This window comes from Pogona vitticeps, chromosome 1, assembly GCF_051106095.1.
Source record: "Pogona vitticeps strain Pit_001003342236 chromosome 1, PviZW2.1, whole genome shotgun sequence".
NCBI lineage: Eukaryota > Metazoa > Chordata > Lepidosauria > Squamata > Agamidae > Pogona > Pogona vitticeps.
This window is the reverse complement of record NC_135783.1, coordinates 37,777,276-37,799,985: the sequence shown is the minus strand read 5'-3', so window position 1 is coordinate 37,799,985 and position 22,710 is coordinate 37,777,276. Positions and strand designations below refer to the sequence as shown.

Genomic DNA, 22,710 nt, shown 5'->3' with positions numbered 1-22,710 from the left:
ATATTTTAGGGTAGATTGTGTCAGCAAACACGGACGTTCGAAAACGTCCGCGTAAGCCTGGACAGAGAGTAATCAGGAGTTCTTCGTTCGTGACCTCTGTGAATGCACACTATAGGGTTAAGTCCGCGCCTGCGTGGGAATCCTCGGAAAATTCTAGAGCTTAGAGAAAAAAAACAAGTTAATTAATTGGTGCCCCTACAGCGCACGCTCTTCCCGCCCTTAGCCTCAGTTCCGTTTTACCGCCTTCAGCGTTAGGAACTCCTCGATAGAGCTCTTCTTACTGATTGCCTCTTCGGCTTTTTCAACAACTCTTTATATACGACTATTCTTTGCCCCTACCTTGGACTGGATTTGGACTGAGTTCTCGCCTTTGCGATTTGGATTGTCTTTTTCTCTTTCTCCGGTTTGACCTCGGACTGCCTGACCACGCCAGAGCCCGCCTTCGGGTCCGATTAGTGAGTTCCCTCCCTGATTTTATGCCCCCCTTGGGCCCCTTTAAGAAGTGTATCTCGTGTGGCCGAAAGCTACCATCCTCAGACGCTCACGAGAACTGTTTGTTTTGTCTGGGAGAGGGGCATTTGGCTCGATCCTGCAGCCATTGTAAAAACTTTACTCGAGCTGCCCTCAGAGCGCGCCAGCAGCAGCTCCGCCCTTTCCTCTGGGAAGCAGCTCTGTCTGCCTTGACGCACACCGTTATGGAGCCTCCCCCAGCTGCCTCTCTGGGGTCAAAATCTGAGCGCGGAGCTAAGTCATTGCCTCCTCAGCTCGCTTCTAAAGCAGGGAAGCCAACAAAAAAGTCTTCCTCCTCGGCTCCTCGTGCAGCCTGCGCCTCCGTTGCCCCGGCTGTTTCCTCTGAGGTTCCCGCCCACAAAGCAACTTCGAGGGCGGCGAAATCTTCCGCAGCAGACCCTATGAAAAAGAAAAAGGAAAGGGTCTCTGCTAGATCTCAAAAGGGATCTGCTTCCAAAGGGGAGGATCGGTTATGCTCCATTCTGGCTGCTTCAAGTTCACCACCACCCCCGATTCTGGAGGAGGAGGAAGGAATTGCGGAGGAATGCACTGAGGATATTGAACCTATTCCTCCCCAGCAGGGATCGGCATCAGCCAGGAGGCGTAGCCGTTCACCTAGCCCGCCCCCACTAGAGGAAGAGCATATCTCTAGTGCCGGTTCTGCCCCTCTCAGCCCTGCGTCAGCCGGGCGGGCGTTATCCATCCACTCGCGCTCCTTTTCGCGCTCACCAGTTCCAGCCTCACCGCCGCGAAAACGAGCAGCGAAATTAAAGCATTGCTCCCCCCCTCATCGTCACCATTCTACGAGGGAAATTCTCATCCTCCCAAGGGCGGCTCGCCGTCGGGAAAAGGAGGGAAACAAGGGGCCCTATGTGATTGATCTCGACCGTCTCCATCGGCGTCGGGACATCGCTGATGACTCAGATTCTTGGTCGGAGGATGAGGCGCGACACCTGAGGAAAAGGGTCCGCTACATCTATGCCTCCTCCTCATCCCCCTCACCCTCGCCCCCCCGACACCGTCCTCGAGAAAAATATAGGACACATCACTCATTGGAATCGAAAACAGAGCACAAACACAGAAAGGCTGCTGAATCCCATAAGTCCACCTCATTGGGAACAGCCCATACTAGGCAAAAAACTGCACCTTCCTCTGCTGCACCCTTCTCTGGGGTAGCCCCTAGGAAGCCACATAGAACAACTATTAGACCATCCTCTCCAGAACCATCTCTGCCAAGGGACAGATATCCCTTACAGGAATCCCCTGCACCATTTTCAGCACCATCAGAGAGGTCAGATGATGAGTCCAACGCTGAGGCTCCATCTGAGCAGGGCAGTTCTGACATTCATAATTCATCTTCTGAGGACTATTCCTCTTATGTACAAATGGTGTCCCGTATGGCAAGAGCCCTTAAACTGGACATTGAAAAACCCCCACCTCCTACTGATGATCTTGTTTTTGGCAGAATTGAAAAGGACAAAGCACCTCCACTCAGTATTGCTTTCATTCCTTCTCTCATGAACACAGTCAAGGAGTCATGGTCTGCTCCAGCAACGTCTTCACAGGTGACTAGGAGAGTCGAAAACCACTACAAAACCCATGGTGAGGACGCTGCATTTCTGACCAAACATCCTATCCCTAATTCTATAATCGTGCAATCCAACCAATCTAAAACTTCTTCAAAGACCCAAGCCACCCCCTCCAATAGGGAAGGCAGGAAGTTGGATGTGCTAGGTAGGAAAATGTATTCTTTCACTACCTTTTTGATTAGAGCTGCTAACTATCAAGCAGCAATGGCAGCTTACCAGATGGAGCTGTGGGAAAGGGTCTTACCTGCTTTGCAAGACACTTCAGATGATGTTCGGTCCTTTTTCCTCAACACCTTTGAAGAAGCCTCTAATGTAGCCAAGCATCAGCTTCTCGCTTCCAGACATTCTGCTGACATTGCTTCCAAGACCATGATTTCCTCTATCATTCTGCGACGCCATGCCTGGCTCAGGTCGTCTGGTATCAACGAAGACGCCAAAACTCGCATAGAAGCACTCCCTTTCGATGCTACAGGGGTCTTCAATGACAAGACAGATGAATCCATGGAGAGTTTTCACAAAATGAAGAAGACTGCGAAATCCTATACAATTCATCAACAATCTAGATTTCAACCTTATCAGTGGCGAAAACCTTACACTGCTAATCAATACTTACCCTCTTCTTCACAAACCTACCGTTCCTTCAAACAACAACCTAATGCCAGGTTTCCTCAGCCATCGACTTCTGCTGTTCCCTTTCGCTCGCAGGCCCAGACTCATCGTCGGCAGTCCTACCGTCCACCTGCCAAGAAAACAAAGCATTATCTTTGACTCTCCGACAACACTTCACGCACCACCCCACCCGCAAACCCGCCTTGCAAAGTTCCTTCCAAACTGGTCTCTCATCACAGACGACAAATGGGTGCTGGACATCATTCAGTTCGGCTACCGACTCGAATTCATAGAACTTCCCCCCTTGGGTCACATCAGATACTCAAAATTCGATCCAACTCTGCAGGGAGAAATCCACAGCCTTCTTCAGAAACATGCCATACAAGTTGTCCCACACAGTCAAGCAGGCAACGGTTTCTACTCCCGCTACTTTTCCGTCCCCAAGAAGGGCGGAGGTATCCGCCCTATTCTGGATCTTCGAACATTAAACCTCTACCTCCGCACAAGAAAGTTCCGCATGGTAACAATAGAAACCATACTCCACTTGCTACGACAAGGAGACTGGTTCGTTGTCATAGATCTCCAAGACGCCTATTTTCACATCTCCATTCATCCTCAACATCAAAAATATCTGCGATTTTATTTTCAAGACACCATTTTTCAATTCTCCGCTCTCCCTTTCGGGTTGTGTACCGCCCCTCGCACTTTCACCAAGTGCATGGCTCCTGTCGCAGCGTACCTTCGACTGCACAACATAGCTATCTACCCCTACATAGACGATTGGCTCATTGTCGCAGACTCGCCACAGCAAGCGATCCAAAACACTCAGTTTGTCCTGCATACCTTGCAGTGCCTTGGGCTAAGAATCAACAAGTCAAAGTCCCGTCTCCGCCCATCTCAGGTGGCAGATTATATAGGCGCAACAATCAACTCTCTCACTGCTCGTGTTTCTCTTCCTACTGCTCGTATAAAGAAGCTTCAGAAAGCCATACGGCGTTTCCGGCCGCACCGTACGGTTTCAGCTCGCCATGCACAGCACCTGTTAGGCCTCATGGCCTCAACCACTGCAACTGTCCAACATGCTCGCCTAAAAATGAGATCATTACAGGCATGGTTTCTGACGCTATTCAACCCTATGGCGGACGATCAAGAAAAACGTCTCAGAGTAACTCCAGAGCTTGCTCAGCAACTCAGGTGGTGGGTTTTTCCTCCTCACCTTCTCATAGGCCGTCCTTTTCGACCACTTCAGTTAACAATACAAGTGACAACAGACGCCAGCACAACGGGCTGGGGCGCCCATTGCAAGTCCCACAGGGTTCATGCGTTATGGTCCACAAAGGAGAAGCGTCTTCACATCAACCACCTGGAGATGTGGGCTGTAATAAAAGCTTTCCGCGCGTTCCTTCCACTTCTTCATGGTCGTGCTGTTCAGCTGGTGACGGACAACACGACCACGATGCATTACATAAACAAGCAAGGCGGCACCCACTCCATGACGCTTCTTTACCTAGCAGTTATTCTTTGGGAATATTGTTACACCCACCACATATTTCCCATCGCCGTTTACGTGTCCACTGCCGACAACTACCTAGCGGATTCCCTCAGTCGCCTGCCCACTCAGACACACGAATGGGAACTGGACACAACAGTCTTCTCTCAGATTTGTCTGAAGTGGGGGGTGCCACAAGTGGATGTGTTCGCCTCTCAAACAAACAAGAAATGCCAAGTGTATTGTTCGAGAGCGGGAAGAGGTGTCGGCTCCATGGGAGACGCGTTGATGGTCCCCTGGACAAAGTCGCTTCTCTATCTCTTTCCCCCGTTACCGCTTGTCCAACGCTCCATTGTTCGAATACGTCAAATGAAGGCAGATGCAATTCTGATTGCACCGTGGTGGCCACGCCAGCCGTGGTTCACCACGCTCAGGACCATGGCAGTCGAGCACTTCAGACTACCTTGCCTGCCTCACCTCCTGACGCTGGATGCCAGTCGCATTCACCACCCGGATGTTCACTCCCTCCACCTCACAGCATGGAGGATCCTCCCCTAATTCAAGAGGTCTTACGTAAAGCAAGAAAGCCCTCCACGACTATGTTATACTCGTATAAATGGAACAATTTTTGTAAATACGCCTCATCCAAGGGTTTTCAATCTAGACCAGTTGCCTTGCCACACCTCCTCACCTATTTGAGACATCTTTTCGATATGGGTCTCGCTGTTGCCACCATCAAGGTGTACTTGTCCGCAATTGTAGCACACCAACCTCACTCCTCTGATTCAGCTCGCCTTTTTTCGCACCCGAAGTTGAAACTCTTCCTCAAGGGCTTATCTAATCTGCGCCCAACAGCCAGGTCCCCACTACCTCAATGGTCTCTCCATCTGGTTCTGTACGCGCTCACCCGTCCTCCCTTTGAGCCTCTCGCTTCGACAGACCTTCGTTTACTTTCTTTTAAGACTTTGTTTCTGGTGGCTATCACCTCAGCTAGACGAGCTAGTGAGCTGGCTGCTCTACGAGCTGACCCTCCATACCTTCAATTCTTCCTCGATAAGGTGGTGCTTCACCCGGATGTTTCCTTTCTCCCTAAGGTTGTCTCTACTTTCCATATCAATCAGCCGCTGGTCCTGCCGACCCTTTTTCCAAAGCCGTCATCTCCGATTGAACGTCTGCTTCATAGCCTCGATGTACGACGAGCACTAGCATACTATACTTCGAGGACTAAAGACTTCCGCCAGTCCCCGAAGCTTTTTCTCTGTTTTTATGGATGTCATAAAGGTGCACCGGCTTCTTCTCAAACTCTATCCAGATGGCTAGTATCTACCATCTCTATTGCCTATGAAACAGCGGGCAAAACTCCTCCTGTTGGCGTAAAAGGACATTCTACTCGAGCCATGGCAACATCTACGGCTCTGCTTCGTGGTGTGGACCTTTCGGACATTTGTAGAGCGGCAACATGGTCCAGAGTGTCCACCTTTATAAAGCATTACAGACTGGACCTTCGAGCTAAGAGGGAGGCCAGTTTTGGGAGAGCTGTTCTCACATCGTTACTTCAGTGACGGCCCTCCATCCGGTAAGGCTGCTTGCTAGTCACCCTATAGTGTGCATTCACAGAGGTCACGAACGAAGAAGAAGAGGTTACTTACCTGTAACCATAGTTCTTCGAGTGAACCTCTGTGAATTCACACGTCCCGCCCGGCCTCCCCGCTTCCGTCACTGTTTAACTGGCTCCATGTAATATAGAGCTTATCTGTGCCGGATAAAACGGAACTGAGGCTAAGGGCGGGAAGAGCGTGCACTGTAGGGGCACCAATTAATTAACTTGTTTTTTTTCTCTAAGCTCTAGAATTTTCCGAGGATTCCCACGCAGGCGCGGACTTAACCCTATAGTGTGAATTCACAGAGGTTCACTCGAAGAACTATGGTTACAGGTAAGTAACCTCTTCTTTGCACACGCTAAAATGGGCTGAGTGAGTCCAAGCTCAGCTAGCCATGCTACAACACTCCATCTTACAAGTCTGCCCACATAAGAACACCCTTGTACTCTCAGATATTACTGTGGAAAGATCAAGTGGGCTTTGTAGTCCTTAGACTTAACTTGCACCACTGGCAGGACTCCTTAAGTATGCTAGGCCAAGGCAGCACTCTCAGATGACCCTAAGACAAGTGTACTGTTCAAGAAACCAATTGAGTTTTATAATCATTATTTTATTTAAAAAAATAAGCATGTTACTAGGTATCAAAACCAAACTAAGTTAAGGCAAGTAAATAAGCATTGTGTTAGTTATTTACAACTCTGTAGTGAGGCAAAGAAAACATGAAAAATAGAAAAGTGTTCAAAAACCTTACAAAAATACAAAAAGCCATTAAAAAGAATAACAACAGTTCCAGTCCAGTAATTCATTAGTAAAAACAAAATAATCCAAGTATGTTATAAAAAGGCTATAGTCCTCAGTGATTCTGTAGAACAAAAATCCTGTACTAAAAAGAAAAGTTCAGTAAAAGTCCCATTGTCCTTACAAAATTACAAGAGCATAGTCCATATGAAGTATTCCAAAAATAAGAGTTCATAGAGAAATAATCCATAGTCCTTAGGAAAAAGCCCATAAGTCCAAGGGTAATCCAGTATAGTACAAAGATCAGTCCATGTAAAGGTTAGTCCCGTGTGTCACGAATGAATGAAGAGTCGGTCTTGAATGACAATGTCCATAGGCAAAAAGTTCCTTTTTCAAGAGTAACTGGCAAGGACTTATCGCACCTTCTCACGATGTCATCCAATCAGAGTTCGTTACTAGGCAAACAGTCCTGTTGCACCACATGACTTCTTTCCCATACACACACCAGATATTATTTGGGTTACTGTGGTTTATCAAAGAGTCACAACAATTCCCATCTAATCACACCGAGTCCTTTTCTCAGGCTATCAGAATAACATTCTCTCTGCTCGCCTAGAAAACAACCTGTCTGCATAGCATAGATACTTTATACAAAGAAACAAGATGGAACCTCTCTTGTTCATTTCTTAATTACAAACCCCATTTTAATGGCCGTGGAAGGCCCGAAATGCCCCCCCGCAGCGTTTTCGCGACCTCCCTGAGCAAGGGGAGGGCGCGAAAACGCTGATAGGGGCCATTTCGGGTCATGCGGCGGCCATTTTGGAGCCGCCGATCAGCTGTTCGGCGGCTCCAAAATGGTCGCCGGAGCCCCAATTGTCGCAAAGCGAGTGCGGCGATTGGGGCTGATCCGTATAGCGATCCCCAAAAAGGGATCGCTATACGGATTTTTCGTTAAACGGTGCACTCGTTAAGCGAGGCACCACTGTATTCTTGTTGTTTATTTGTTAAGTCGTGTCCAACTCTTTGTGACCCCATGTACGAGAGCATGCCAGGCCCTCCTATCTTCCACTGCCTCCCGGAGTTGAGTCAAATTCATGTTGGTAGTTTGGTGACACTGTCCAATCATCTTGTCCTCTGTTGTCCCCTTCTACTCTTGCCTTCACACTTTCCCAACATCAGGATCTTTTCCAGGGAGTCTTCTCTTCTCATGAGATGGCCAAAGTATTGAAGCCTCAGCTTGAGCACTTAGGGTTTATTTTCTTCAGAATGGATAGGTTTGTTCTCTTTGCAGTCCAGGGGACTCTCAAGAGTCACCTCCAGCACCACAATTCAAAAGCATCAATTCTTCGGCAATCAGCCTTCTTTATGGTCCAGCTCTCATTTCCATACATCACTACTGGAAAAATCATAGCTTTGACTATGCAGACCTTTGTCGGCAAAGTGATGTCTCTTCTTTTTAAGATGCTGTCTAGGTTTGTCATCACTTTCCTCCCAAGAAGCAGGTGTCTTTTAATTTCGTGGCTGTTGTAACCATCTACAGTGATCATGGAGCCGAAGAAAGTAAAATCTGTCACTGCCTTCATATCTTTCCCTTCTATTTGCCAGGAGGTGATGGGATCAGTGGCCATGATTTTATTTTTATTTTTATGTTGATCTTCAGACCATTTTTTTACACTCTCCTCTTTCATCCTCATTACAAGGTTCTTTAATTCCTTCTCACTTTCTGCCATCAGAGTGGTATCATCTGCATATCTGAGGTTGTTGCTATTTCTTCTGGCAATCTTAATTCCATTTTGGGATTCATCCAATCCAGCCTTTCGCATGACGCATTCTGCATATAAGTTAAATAATCAGGGAGTCAGTATACAGCCTTGTCGTACTCCTTTCCCAATTTTGAACCAATCAGTTTTTCCGTATCCAGTTCTAACTGTTGCTTCCTGTACCACATATAGATTTCTCAGAAGATAGATAAGGTGGTGAGGCACTCCAATTTCTTTAAAGACTTGCCATAGTTTGTTGTGGTCCACACAGTCAAAGGCTTTTGCGTAGTCAATGAAGCAGAAGTAGATGTTTTTCTGGAACTCTCTGGCTTTCTCCAATATCCAGCGCATGTTAGCAATTTGGTCTCTAGTTCCTCTGCCCCTTCGAAATTCAGCTTGTACTTCTCGGACTTCTCGGTCCACATACTGCTGAAGCCTATGATTTTAAATAGTTCAACTGGAAAGCCATTACTTCCAGTGGCCTTGTTGTTAGCCATGCTTTCTAAGGCCCACTTGACTTCACTCTGCAGGATATCTGGCTCAGGGTCAGCAACAACACTAGCTGGGCTGTCCGGTCATCCAGATCTTTCTGGTATAATTCATCTGTGTATTCTTGCCACCTGTTCTTGATGTCCTCTGCTTCTGTTAGGTCCATCCCATTTTTGTCCTTTATCATGTCCATATTAAAATGTTCCTTTAATATCTCCAATATTTTGAACAGATCTCTGGTTTTTCCCCCTTTCGATTATTTTCCTCTATTTCTTTGCACTGTTCATTTAAGAAGGCCCTCTTGTCTCTCCTTGCTATTCTTTGGAAGTCTGCATCAATTTTCTGTAACCTTCCTTATCTCCCTTGCATTTTGTTTCCCTTCACTTCTCTGCTATTTGTAAGGCCTCATTGGACAGCCACTTTGCTTTCTTGCATTTCCTTTTCTTTGGGATGGTTTTTGTTGCTGCCTCCTGTACAGTATTATGAGCCTCCAAACATAGTAATTCAGGCACTCTGTCCACCAAATCTAGTTCCTTAAATCTGTTCTTCACTTCAACTGTGTATTCATAAGGGATTTGATTTAGATTATACCTGACTAGCCCAGTGGTTTTTCCTACTTTCCTCAATTTAAGCTTGAGTTTTGCTATGAGAAGCTGATGATCAGAGCCAGTCAGCTCCAGGTCTTGTTCTTGCTGACTGTATAGCGCTTCTCGATGTTTGGCTGCAAAAAATATAATCAACCAGATTTGGGTATTGCCCATCTGGTGATGGGCATGTGTAGTGTCACCTCTTGTGTTGTTGGAAAAGAGTGTTTGTGATGACCAGCTTGTTCTCTTTACAAAACTCTATTAGCCTTTGCCCGTTTTGAACTCCAAGGCCAAACTTCCCTGTTGTTCCTTTTATCTCTTGCCTCCCTACTTTAGCATTCCAATCCCCTAGAATGAGAAGGACATCTTTCTTTGCTGTCATTTCTAGAAGGTGTTGTGAGTCTTCATAGAATTGGTCAATTTCAGCCTCTACAGCATCGGTGGTTGGTGCATAAACTTGGATTACTGTAATGTTGAAAAGCCTGCCTTAGATTCATATTGAAATCATTCTGTCCTTTTTGAGATTGTATCCCGTTACAGCTTTTCCCACTCTTTTGTTAACTGTGAGGGCTACTCCATTCCTTCTACAGGCTTATTGCCCACAATAGTAAATATGATAATTGTCTGAATTGAATTCGCCCATTCCCATCCATTTTAGTTCACTGATGCCCAGGATGTCAATGTTTATTCTTGCCATCTCCTGTTTGACCACATCCAGCTTACTAAGTTCATAGATCTTACATTCCTGGTTCCTATGCAGTATTTTTCTTTGAAGCATCAGACTTTCCTTTCACTTCCAGGTGAATCCACAGCTGAGCATCCTTTCAAATTTGGGCCAACCACTTCATTAGCTCTGGAGCTACTTGTACTTGCCCTCCGCTCTTCCTCAGTAGTATGTTGGACACCTTCCGACCTGAGGGGCTCATCTTCCAGCGTCATCTCTTTTACCTTCTGTTTCTGTCCATGGAGTTTTCTTAGCAAAGATCCTGGAGTGGCTTGCCAGTTCCTGCTCCAGGTGGATTGCGTTTAGTCAGAACTCTCCATATGACCTGTCCATTTTGGGTCTCCCTGCACGGCGTAGTCCATAGCTTCTCTGAATTACTCAAGCCCCTTTGCCATGACAAGGCAGGAATCTGTGAAGGGGAATTTAAACTATAGTTTTCAACTAAAAGGAACAGAAAATACATAAGTTAAAAATTAAAGGGATCTAGACTGTAATTTTGCTAAATAAATCATGGACATTGATATAGAATGGAATATCTTTTTATTTATCTTGGGTTTGCTGTATTGCAGGGAGGTATTTTGTGAAACTTTCTTGTCTGTTGACTCAAAGATTCATTTTTTATATGCTTCAGCCTTTCAGAAGTTCAAAACGAAGTCGTTCTTTTTGTGAAGAGGAAGAAAGACAAATGAATACAAGATCACCCAAAAGAAACCAGAGAGTTGCAATGGTTCCACAAGTATGTTAATCTACAAGCCCATTGTATTCATTGATAGATATATTATATCTTCTTCTTAGTTTTTACTTTTTATAAGTTTGGTTTTAATACTCCTAGTTGCCCAAGAATAGGTCTCTAACAGGCTAATAAAGCACACAATTTAAGATATGCTATAATATAAACTGTTTAAATTATATTAAAGGCAATGGCTTAGATGAAGACTGTCCTGTAACTGATGGGAGCATTCCTGAATCAAATCCCAGATAGAATTCTTTCAGTCAAAGAGAAAATTAGCATTTGCTAATTCATCCTACAGCCCCCTTTGCCTTTGATATCTGTTGTAGAGGGTAGAGAGACTGTCCAGAATGTAAGGGAATGAGATATACGGAGAGAGGTAGAAATTGGCAAAATCCACCACCACACTTCCACCCATGGGTTTCCTCTACTAGATCACAAGCCTTTTCTGGGCGTGAAGGCCTGTCAGTTTGTCCAAGTCTGCACTGTATACAAAGGATACAATATGCATGAAAGGAATAAAAAATACATACAAGATACATTATCACATATCGATTGAAATCTAGTAGCAAGTCACAAGTAGATTAGGCCCATTGAATCAGTAGAATTTACAAAAGAGTTGACTCCGTAGATCCCTGCTGATGCAGTGGGCCTACTCTAATTGTGACTTACTATTGAATTTTAGACACTTATTGCTTGTAAACCAGACCACATAGTCTCCTGCTATGTGTAGCTAGAGTAAGTCTTTGGCCAGCATCCTACTTATACATAAGATTTATATAATGTACCATTTGTGGTTAATTGCCAAAATGCTGTGGCATGTCTCAATCATGTACTTGATCATGCATCTAATTGTGCAACCTAGATATGCTCTGCCATATCATCAGTTAACCATGATCAAGTAAACTTCAGATAAATGCAAACACCAATAGGATACTGGACATGTCAATATTAGTAAAGTATTCAAGCTTGCTCAGATTTTATTGCATTCTACTGATGTAATCGAAAACACCCCAATTGCCTTTGAAATAGAGAAAGATACCAGATTCAGTTTTAATAGCAAGCTGCTATGCAAGTGAGCAGTGGTGAACTTGGGGTTCATATAGTCCTTTTCTTTTTCTCTCTTTCACATTCTAATGAAGGAGATCAGAAACTTCCGCTTCCAATTTTGTTATAATTATACTTCCCTTAAAGTCCAGACTTAGGGAACAGAGGTTTGCTTAAAATTTGTGAGAGTGGGCCAGAATCTGAAATATTTTAATCATGGCTTTTTCTCATTAACAGTAGTTACAGTAACAATAACCTTTCTCCAGTTTAGTCAGATTACACACCTTCACTCCTATCTTGACAAGAAATCCCTGACAATGTTGGTCTATGCACTTATAATCTCGAAAATAAACTATTGCAATGCTCTTTATGTGGGGCTGCCCCAAAGGTGGTTTGGGAGCTGCAGCTGGTGCAGAATGCTGCTGCCAGGTTGGTCTCTGGAACATCTCACTATGACCATACAATTCCTGTCCTTGCCCATCTGTACTGGCTGCCTGTATGCTTCTGGGCCAAAGTCAAGGTGCTTATGTCAGCTTTTAAGGCCCTTAATGGTTAGGACCTTGTTACCTGTCTGATACCCTCTCCCTCAAATCATCTACCCATCCCACCTGGACCTCTTATATGGGTATGTTCCAAGTGGCCACCCCGGGGGAGGCCCGGAAGTCATCCAACGATAATTGGGCCTACTTTGTGGTGGCCACCTCACTCTGGAATTCCCTTCCACTAGAAGTGCCACTAGCCCCATCTTTCATGTGTTTCAGGAGGCAACTTAAGACCTGACTGTTCTCCCAAGCCTTTATCTAGCTTGCCCCAAAGTAATATAACATTTTCCTCTTGGCCCACCTTTCATTAATTCTTTGCAACCTATGGGTTGTTTTTATCATTGTTCCCATAGGTTCATGTTTATGTCTTGGAATTTGGAATTTGTCCTTTCCAGTGTTTTTTATTGTTTTTTATTATTGTTTTATTTTGCTGTCTTTTCCACTCAGAGTAGTAGCTTCAGTACTAGTTGGGCAGGATAAAAATGTAAATAAATAAATAGTTAAAATAAATTGCTTAAATTTGGACATCATGAGAATTATGTTTAGTTTGTTACTGAAAGTGCAGTTTAAAAAAGGAGTATGTGAGCTTACAGCTCATTTATCTATTTACTCATAGCATCTGAAACAGGTCACAATCTCTTCACAGTTAGAAGAAATCTATAGCTGGGATGAAAAAGCTGGTGGATGAAATCCACAATGATTGATACCATCAGAAATTTACTATGCTATGCTGAATGATGTCAACAGCAGCAGCAAATTGCTACTGATTAAAGGCTTCCTTTAGTTATTTTGGAATGCATACTACTTTGCTGCATTGTGTACAAATCACTGTGTTGATGTGATGCGAAAAACAATCAGCAGATCTGTTCATAAAGGAAAAGTAGGTTGTTTAGGGGAGAAGAGAAGTAGAGAAAGGCTGTTTTAGTGTCCTATTAAGTACTATTGTCAATATTAAGATAAAATGTGGGAGGAGTCTGCATACATTTATTTATTTATTTATTTGGTTGGTTGGTTGGTTGGTTGGTTGGTTGGTTGGTATACCGCCCATCTGGCAGCCAAGGCCACTCTGAGCGGTTTACAACAAATAACAAAAGACAACAGAGTAACAAAATAGCAAATAGTGACATTAATACATAGGGGTGAAAATAAAAAATCATAGTGAAGTGAGGATAAAATTATAATATAATAAATACAATTAAAAGCATAGAAGAAAATAAAAACATGGAATATGGCAGTATGATAGAAGTTATATTATTGAACACTATTGTATCAGAGTGTAGCTTATTCAGGGAAGACCTGTTCTAAACAGCCAGGTTTTTAGTAGCTTTTTGAATGTACCCAGTGAAGGGCCAGGCAGACTTCGGATGGAAGAGAGGTCCATAATTGTGGTGCTACCACTGATTTCTAGTGGTTGTTTTCTGGGCCTGTGATGATCTTATAGGATGGGCAGACCTAACTGGAAGGAGGTGCTCAGCCAAATATCAAGGTCCCAAACCATTTAAGGCCTTATAGGTTAGTACCATCACCTTGAAACTGGTACGGAAGCGAACAGGTAGCCAGTGTAAGTTGGCCAGGGTGGGAGAGATATGTTGGTATTTTCTAAGCCCACTCAGAAGTCTGGCTGCCTCATTCTGGACCTGTTGCAGTCTCCGTAGCTGTCCCAAGGGCAGCCCCACATAAAGGGCATTACAGTGGTCTAATCTTGAGACTACCAGCGCATGGACCAGTGTGGTGAGGGGCCCAGTGTCAAGGTAGGGACGTAGCTGAGCAATTCACTTTAGGTGGAAATAAGTGGTTCGGACCACAGATTCTATCTGAGATGCCATTGATAGCAATGGGTCCAAAAGCACTCCCAAGCTACGAACCTCATCCTTCATGGAAAGAGTGGGCCCCCCAAAAGACAGGGAGGCACCCAGACCACTGACATTAGGGGCCCCCACCCGCAAGATTTCCGTCTTGTGCGGGTTCAGCTTCAGTCTGTTGTCCTTCATCCATCCCAGCACCACATCCAGGCAGTGCTCAAGGGATGGGACAGCCTCCACTGCAGAAGGATGGAAGGAGAGATAGAGCTGTGTGTCCTCCGCATCTTGGTGACATGAAGCTCCAAAATTCCTGATGACCTCCCCCAGCGGCCTCATCTAGATATTAAATAGCATAGGGGAGATGATTGACCCCGCGGGACTCCACAATTGAGAGTCCACAGAGTGGACAACTCTCTGAGGACGGTCCTCCAGGAAGGATCGGAGCCAGGCTGAAGCCTGACCACCGATCCCCAACCCTGAGAGTTAATTAATATCATCAGTCGCCAAATTGGTGGGGTTTTTTTTTCAGATAGGCCTAATGAGTGTCTCCTTAAGGGCAAGGGGGACCCTGCCCTCAAGGAGAGACTCATTGATAATAGCCTCTGCCCACTCAGTTGTTATCGGCCTAGCCGCTTTCAACAGCCAGGCTGGGCAAGGATCTAGTGAGGAGGTGGTGGCAACACTCAGAATGTGCCTGAGACAAGTGCCAGAACAGCTGGGATGAAAAATAATTGACAAACAGTAGTTGGTCCCCTATTATTTTTATTAACCATAAGCATAATAAAAGTCATTACTCAGGACTCTCTCCATCTTGCAAAATGTGTAGATTTCTTGGTCAGTTGGGGGGAAAAAAGAACAGTATCTTAATCCTGACACAATTCCAGATGAAATTTGAAATAGTTACAATTTGTATGCAGTTAAATGTGATCTATTTGAAATGTCAAAATTTCACTTTAAATGTTTAAATAATCATCTATTTTTGGTTTTTTTTATTGCTCAGAAGTTTACTGTGACAATGCCAACACCAGATAAAAAGGCATCGCAAAAGATTGGATTGCGACTTCGTAACTTATTAAAACTCCCTAAAGCTCACAAATGGTGTATATACGAATGGTTCTACTCTAATATAGATAAGTATGTGTTAATTTTTGTCAGTTTCTTTAAAGCAACATATAGACTTCACATAGCAGCTTCAATGCTATGTAATTTCACATAATAATTGCATGATTATACTCTGGAATGAGAACTAAAAGCCTAAATCCAATTGCTAGTCCCAGTTAAGGCAGATTCAATGAAGCAATTGCTGAATAGTAAGTTCACACTTTTGTAAATCCCATTGATTCAATAACTCTATGATATCTGAGACTAGCAATTGGATTCAGGCCAATAGCTTTCTTAATACTTAATATTGTAACTGTTAACATGGGTGCAATCTCATTTACCATATTTTTTTGCTCCATAAGATGCACCTCTCCATAAGATACACCAATTTTTTAGGAGAAGAAAACAGGAAAATAATAATCTGTTTTCTTCTCTTAAAAATTTGGTGAGCCTTATGGAGAGGTCCGTCTTATGGAACACACCCTAGGATCCTTTGGAGGCTCACCCTGCCCCCCCCGGGGGCCAGAGGGGGCGAAATCGCCTCCTTCAGGGACTCTTTTGAAGCTTCCCAAGCCTCAAAAGAGTCCCAGAAGGTGGCGATTTCGCCCCCTCTGGCCTGGCGGGGGGGGGCAGGGTGAGCCTCCAAAGGGTCCTAGGGTCTGTTCCAGGACCCTTGCAAGGCTTCCCACACACTCCCACGGGGCCAGCAGGGGCGAAATCACCAGCTTCTAGGACCTTTTCTGAGGCTTGAAAGGCTCAGAAAAGGTCCTAGAAGCTGGCAATTTGGCCTCCGCTGGCCTCATGGGGGGTGAGGGGAGCCTCGCAAGGGTCCTGGAAGGCTCATTCTGACCCTTGCGAGGCTCCCCCCCACGGGGGCAGTGGGAGCGAAATCGCCAGCTTCTCTCCATAAGACGCACAGACTTCCCCCCACACACACTTTTGGGGGGGGGGGAAGTGCATCTTATGGAGCAAAAAAATACGATATTTGGCAGCAAAATGTAATATCAGATGGTTGAAGGAGAGATAAGAGTTGCTATTTCTGTTCTCCTTGCTAAAATATGCCTATTGATCATTACTGTGTAAAAGATTATCCTTTTTCCTAAAATCATTAGAGGAAAAATTGAGGGTCATCTTTTACATGGAAGTAAGCTGAGGAGAAAACTGTGTGGTAGCAAAACTGCCTACCATATGCTCATCAGTGGGGTTTGGAGGCACCTCCGTGGCGGGATCCACCCCTTTCGTTTCTGCTTCTGTTGCTGCTTCATAGATCTGAAGCAACAGGTGCTGTTCCTCCTCGCCTGCAAGCAGATCCGGAATGGGGTGTGCAGGCACCTCCGTGCTGGGATCCATCCTCTCCATTTCTGCTTCTGCTGCTGTTTCTGCCACCGCCACCTATTGGTTTGGGTTTTTGTTTTTCAGTTTGGGCACCCGTGTTCATTCACCACTGGTGTAGGCAGTGCAACCACTGAGCCCGTAAATATGTCAGAAAATTTAAAAAGTGACTATCTTACTGAATATAATGTTATGCAAAAAAGCATGGAAATAAAGCTGTAGACAGACAGTTTGGACCTCCTCCCACTTAGTGTATGATCAGACAGTGAAGAACAACTCCTTAAGATGAAAAAAAAAAAAGAAAGAAAGAAAAAAGCCTTAAGAGGAAAATCAACAAAATGGCCAAACTTGGAGCAGAGGCTCAAGACTTGGATTCTGGAACAGCGCCAGAGTGGGATATGTGTATCAACCAAGCTTATTCAACAACAGGCAAGAATGTTTGCAAGTGAAATGAAGATGGTTGATTTTACAGGAAAGGCGAAATGGTGCTTCAGTTTCATGAGAAGAGAAGGGTTGGCCATGAGAGCACGAACAAAGTTAGCACAGAAAATGCCACCTGTTTATGAGGATAAAATCCAGCAGTTTCACTCCTATGTCATACAGCTTCGGAAAAAATATGATTTTGAACCAAGTCAGATTGCAAACATGGGTGAGGTGTCTCTCAATTTTGATGTGCTTTCCAACAGAACAGTTGATGTGAAAGGAATCAAAATAGTGGCAATCAAAACATGCAGCCATGAAAAGACACACTATACTGCTGTACTTTCATGTTGTGCAGATGGTACTAAACTGCCTCCTACAGTGGACCCTCGACTTACGAATTTAATCCGTTCCAGAAGTCTGTTCGTAACCTGAAAAGTTCATAACTCGAATCAGCATTTCCCATAGGGATGCATTGAAAACCATTTAATCCATTCCGGCTGGTTTTGGTTCTTAAGTCGAGGGGTGGTTCGCAAGTCGATTCATTAGTTCCCATAGGAACTAATGCAAAGCTGCTTAATCCATTCCTACCACTAGGGGCAGAATTGTTTTGTTTTGTTTTTTGTTCGTAACTCCATTCCGCGTTCGCATGTAGGGTCTATAGTTTCCTATGAGATCGGGTTCGTAACCTGAAACATTCGCAACTAGGGCCGTTCGTAAGCCGAGGGCCCACAGTATGCTTATTTTTAAGAGGAAAACTTATCCTAAAGAGACCATACCACATTACATTATTATGCAAGTTCATGAGAAGGGATAGATGAATGAAGACATCATGGCCATTTGGTTTGCAAAGGTTTGGTCCAGAAGACCTGGAGAGCTCTTAAGGAAGCCAGCTCTACTTGTCTTTGATCAGTTCCAAGCACATTTAACTTGTTGTTAGTTGGTGCCTTATTGTAGTTTTTATCAAGTAGTAAAATTAACTTCGTCATACTTTCCACTAAACAGAAGGACATAGGTTTTGTAAAAATTTTTGCTTCTTAATTCAATCTCAAGAAGTTATTGAATCATATATTTAAACTGGTTTTTATTTCTAGTTATAATAAAGAAATAAGCTCCACTCAGGCATCACATTATTTATTTGTGTGAACATGAAAGGAGGGGTATGTACTCACCTTGTCCTTCCCATTGTCTTTGTTCCCTGTCTCTGTAGTGGGACAGAACAAAGCCTCCTTTAACTATGGAGGCTTTTGATGCAGTCAGGCAAATGCTTGTTTTACTGATATGACCAAGAAGGCTCCTTTTGGCAGTTGGCAGTCTCCACATGAGGAGTGTAGTAATTGAGAACAAGTAGAGGTAGCACATCCCCCTTATCCTGTATTTAAACTAGGTTATTTGAATTAATGCCTGAAGAGAATTATTGTAATTTCAGATCCATTAATCTTAATTCCCTATCTGCCAATTAGTCTTATTTCACATATTCCACAAGTTTAGGAAACAAAATTCTTTATAAATACTCAGCTATCCAACAAACAGCAACAGAGCATGGACAGAGTTCCTACTCCAGTCCTCTGAAGATGCCAGCCACAGAGACTGGAAGAACAACCTTCAGAACACGGCCAAAGAGCCCGAAAAACACACAACAACCAAAATTCTCTTACTTTGTAAAGTGAAACTGTACATGTATAAAAGTCTTACGCATGTGACGGTAACAATGACTGGGTTCTTATATCATGGCAAGTTGGTGTTCAGTAAAAGTCCAGCTTTTGGAAACAAGCCAGCATGCTACCTCCTTTCTGATAACCTTTTTTAGGAAGAGAAACAAGCCAAATTCTGTCTGCTGCCTATAGTCATAAAAACTATGAACCATTCCCATTAAACTATTTCTGCTGCAGACAATTGAAAGCAGGAGTCAGCAGAAACTCTGGTTTACCGTGGCATCTAAACATACCAATTTTCTTAACATATAATGATGCTTTTTCTGAAATGATTTGAATGTACTGTATACTAATAGTATATCAACTGTTTTTAACAGGCCACTATTTGAAGGTGATAATGACTTCTGTGTTTGTCTGAAAGAATCATTTCCAAACCTGAAAACCAGAAAGTTAACAAGAGTGGAATGGGGAAAAATCAGGCGATTGATGGGAAAGCCACGAAGGTAAAACTTTAGTTTATGCAACAAAATTAAGCAGTTTAAAATGTATTTGGGGTGGGTATGTGGGTTAACATGTCTGGGTTTTTTTGTTTGAAGATTTCCTGGCTGGTCCAGTTTCTTTAAGCTACTAATTCACTTTTAGACTGTAGAATATGTTGTGTTATTATAATTGAGCATGAGAAAATGGAACATCTTTTCTTCTCATCTCTGACACCAAATAATTGCATACAGATTCTGCATCTAAATTAAAATAATATAAGGCAATATGGGTAAATTCTGTTAATTTTTATAGTGCATAAAGTTTTGCCTGCTCAGACTGACATCTGAGAATTACAGAGATAAATTTTCTAATCCAAACAGGTTTAGAAAGCAAGGACAATCCAACCATCTTTGCCTGTCCTTGCTTCTAACACCTAGCTTGAGTAAGTTAATTGGCTAGGTTCAGGTAAAAGAGAGACTGTATTTTACTGGAACAGTAAAAATTGAACAGTTCCAGTTGCATTGATGATGGTTAGGAAACTGCTGCAGAAGACATTTTCATTGGGCTCTGGAGGTGCAATAATTATTAGCCAGTTGCAAATATCTTGCAAATATGTGGCCGTGGTACAACTTCAGGTGTTGCTTGAGCTTCTCTTGCATGAAACTAATTATCTGGATCCATTTCAGTCTACTTTGTGGGCTAATCTTTACATTGAAATTGTTTTGGTCTCCATACTGTGCTGCCAAAAGGATCTGAGGTGTGGAAGACTGTTAATATTTCTGCCTGTCATTGCAGATTTCAGTACCATTGATGACAGGATACTTTTAGATAGGATTTTGTTGTGCAAACTAAAACACTGGATTATTTCTTTGGTTCCATTCCTACCGACGGGACTGATCTAGAAGATAATAGTAGGCTGTAATGGCATTTGTAATATCGGTTCTATCTTGTACCCATTTCTTTATATCAGTCTGAAACTACTGACTGAGCTCATCCATGGTATTGGGAGTGGATATTGTCACTATGGCAATGACAGCCAAGTCTGTTTTTCATTTTCACTTGATTTGTGTGACAGAATGGTATGTTAAATCAATTATTGGGATGAGTAATGAACTGAATGATGACTTATAAAGAAGGTGGGTGGATTGTCTCCTTTGTAAGGAAGTGATTAACTTGCTCTAAACAGCACTGCAGTACTCTAAAAGTGTCAGGTGGTACTCAGATCCAGCTTCATGTCTAGGCTTCCAGTTGGTTTCACTGGCCTACATTATCTTTTATCATTTCAGGTTTGTGTGCCACTTGTGACAGGCTTAATACGCCTATTGTGGTGACTTTTGTGGGCAGAGATCCATAGCTACTCTTAAGTTACTTGTATTCTGTAACCTGCATATCAAACTACTGCTGGACTACTGTTTTGTTTGGGACTGAATTTGCAAACTATGAAAAAGTAATTTCCTGGGAACTGGAATTGCCTAGGATATCTGGGAACAGATCTCACATATGTTCAAGAAGTTCCATGAGCATATTAGTCTAAGACTGATTTAAAGAGATGATGCTTACTTTTCAAGCTCTCCATGGTTATGACTATGGTACTTTTAAAGCCCTCCATGGTTGTTATTGTGATATCTGAATGGCATCTGATTCTACAATAACCACCTTTATATTGAGATCACATTCAGAATTCCTGTTCTTGAGAAGCTCCACTATTTGAGGCAAGACAGATAATAACTGGGCAATGGTGTCCCAATTATATTGTGTTGCTTGACTTATGAAGATCTTTCTCCTTTAATCACTGAAAGTCACTGTCAAATCATCACTGTTAGGAGTGGAACTGCAGGCAGCCATCCAGTGGTGATATTTTAATAATCAAAGACACACACACCCCAATCTTGAGGCTCCCAAAGTTTTTCCAGGACAAAAGGGAGTTGCAAGGATCATCAGAACCTAGGCCAGGGAGATGGGAAGTAATTATTTTAAATTGAAATTTACCGGTGGAAGCTGATGACGTCATCCACTTCTGCTGTGTATTGTGTACCCAATAGATCTTGTTGTGACGAGCAGTTGAGTTTCAGCCTTTATGTGCAGTAATCACCAGTGCAGATAGTGAAGAATTGGACTGATACTTTGTTCTCCATAGTACTGTCACATTGTCTTGTGAGGTATATTCTGCAATATCTGAATGTTATGAACTACGTAATTGTACCCCCACATGGAGCATAACAAAAAATACTGTAGTTTGTGCTGACTTAAGGAGCAAGTGGCCACTGGGTACTGTAGTTAGCATCTGGAAAGAATTTCATAAGCTACAAAACAAGGCCAAAACAACAACAACCAGGGAAAAACTCATTCTTGTGAATATTGTCATTTTTTTCTCTTGCAATTTGTTTTATAGACATGGAGAACTGTACAATTTTAATAGTTAGAATTTTCTTCTGAATTCCAGATGAGCTGGAAACATGTGCACACTTATCACAGAATCCAAGTATATTTGCACAGGTTTGTGCTGTTAATTCAAAGAGTAGGAGTTTGCTTGCTGGACAGTATATAAATTGAATAATTGATTATTTAATAGTCAAATTGTAATTTACGCATTAGGCATCATACTCCCATTCTTCCACCCATCCTGATGTTAGGTAGATACACTTGTTGCTGGAGAAAGAATAAGCATATTATGACTAAGCACACCACTGGCGACCATCCTTTGTGTCAAAACTAAGCCACAATTTGTATTTACAATATGTAGATTCACATTCTGTGAAGACATCTTGCAAGAGAACTTTATAAACCCACACATCACTGGCTTTCTTGCTGTGATTTTTCTCCCCAGTGTAAACGTTTTATATAAGCAAGCTGTTTTACTGTGGGGAGAACAATTACAGGTTGTATGTATAAATGAGTGTAGATGAAAGAAACTAGAATAGTTCTGCTTACTATTTTGCAGATGTTCTTCTGCATTCTTTGAAGAGGAAAGGTCAGCATTAAAGCAGAAACGGCAAAAAATTAGACTTTTGCAACAGCGAAAGGTGGCAGATATATCTCAATTTAAAGATCTTCCAGAAGAAATTCCATTGCCACTAGTCATAGGAACAAAAGTTACAGGTACCTCTTTAATCCTTAAATGAAACGGATGTTTTGATTGGTATTAAGTTCTATAGATGTCATTTAAAGTGAAGATAACTAAGGTAGTAAAACATGTACATACTTCACTGTTCATATCACATCGTCAATAAAACAGGATTACCTTCCTTCCATGATTTAAATATTTGGGGTGTAGAGTGACACAGCTTGTATCCAGGCCTTCTCTAGTAGGAGATACAGTATCTTGAAATCAAGTGCTAGCTTTCATAATTTCCTTTATTTCATTCTGTGATCTCCATTATTGCATCGTCAATCATTTTTTTCCTGAGCTGCCATAACTTGTTGATTTCCAACAATTGACATAGTGTGATAATATTGCTGTACTGATATGGGAAGTTTTCTGTATTGCTGGAATCCAATAGCCTTG

At 43.1% G+C, this 22,710-nt stretch overlaps 1 protein-coding gene across 2 annotated transcripts in view; it reads left to right on the top strand.

Annotated features, from left to right (window-relative positions):
• Positions 1-22,710, top strand: part of LIN9 (lin-9 DREAM MuvB core complex component) — a 44,490-nt gene that overhangs the window by 7,304 nt on the left and 14,476 nt on the right. For both annotated transcript variants that reach the window (XM_020786547.3, XM_078382999.1), the window contains exons 4-7: positions 10,728-10,832; positions 15,218-15,351; positions 19,103-19,228; positions 22,147-22,304. In XM_020786547.3, coding sequence (XP_020642206.3) covers positions 10,728-10,832; positions 15,218-15,351; positions 19,103-19,228; positions 22,147-22,304 — 523 coding nt within the window. The remainder of the gene's footprint in view (positions 1-10,727; positions 10,833-15,217; positions 15,352-19,102; positions 19,229-22,146; positions 22,305-22,710) is intronic.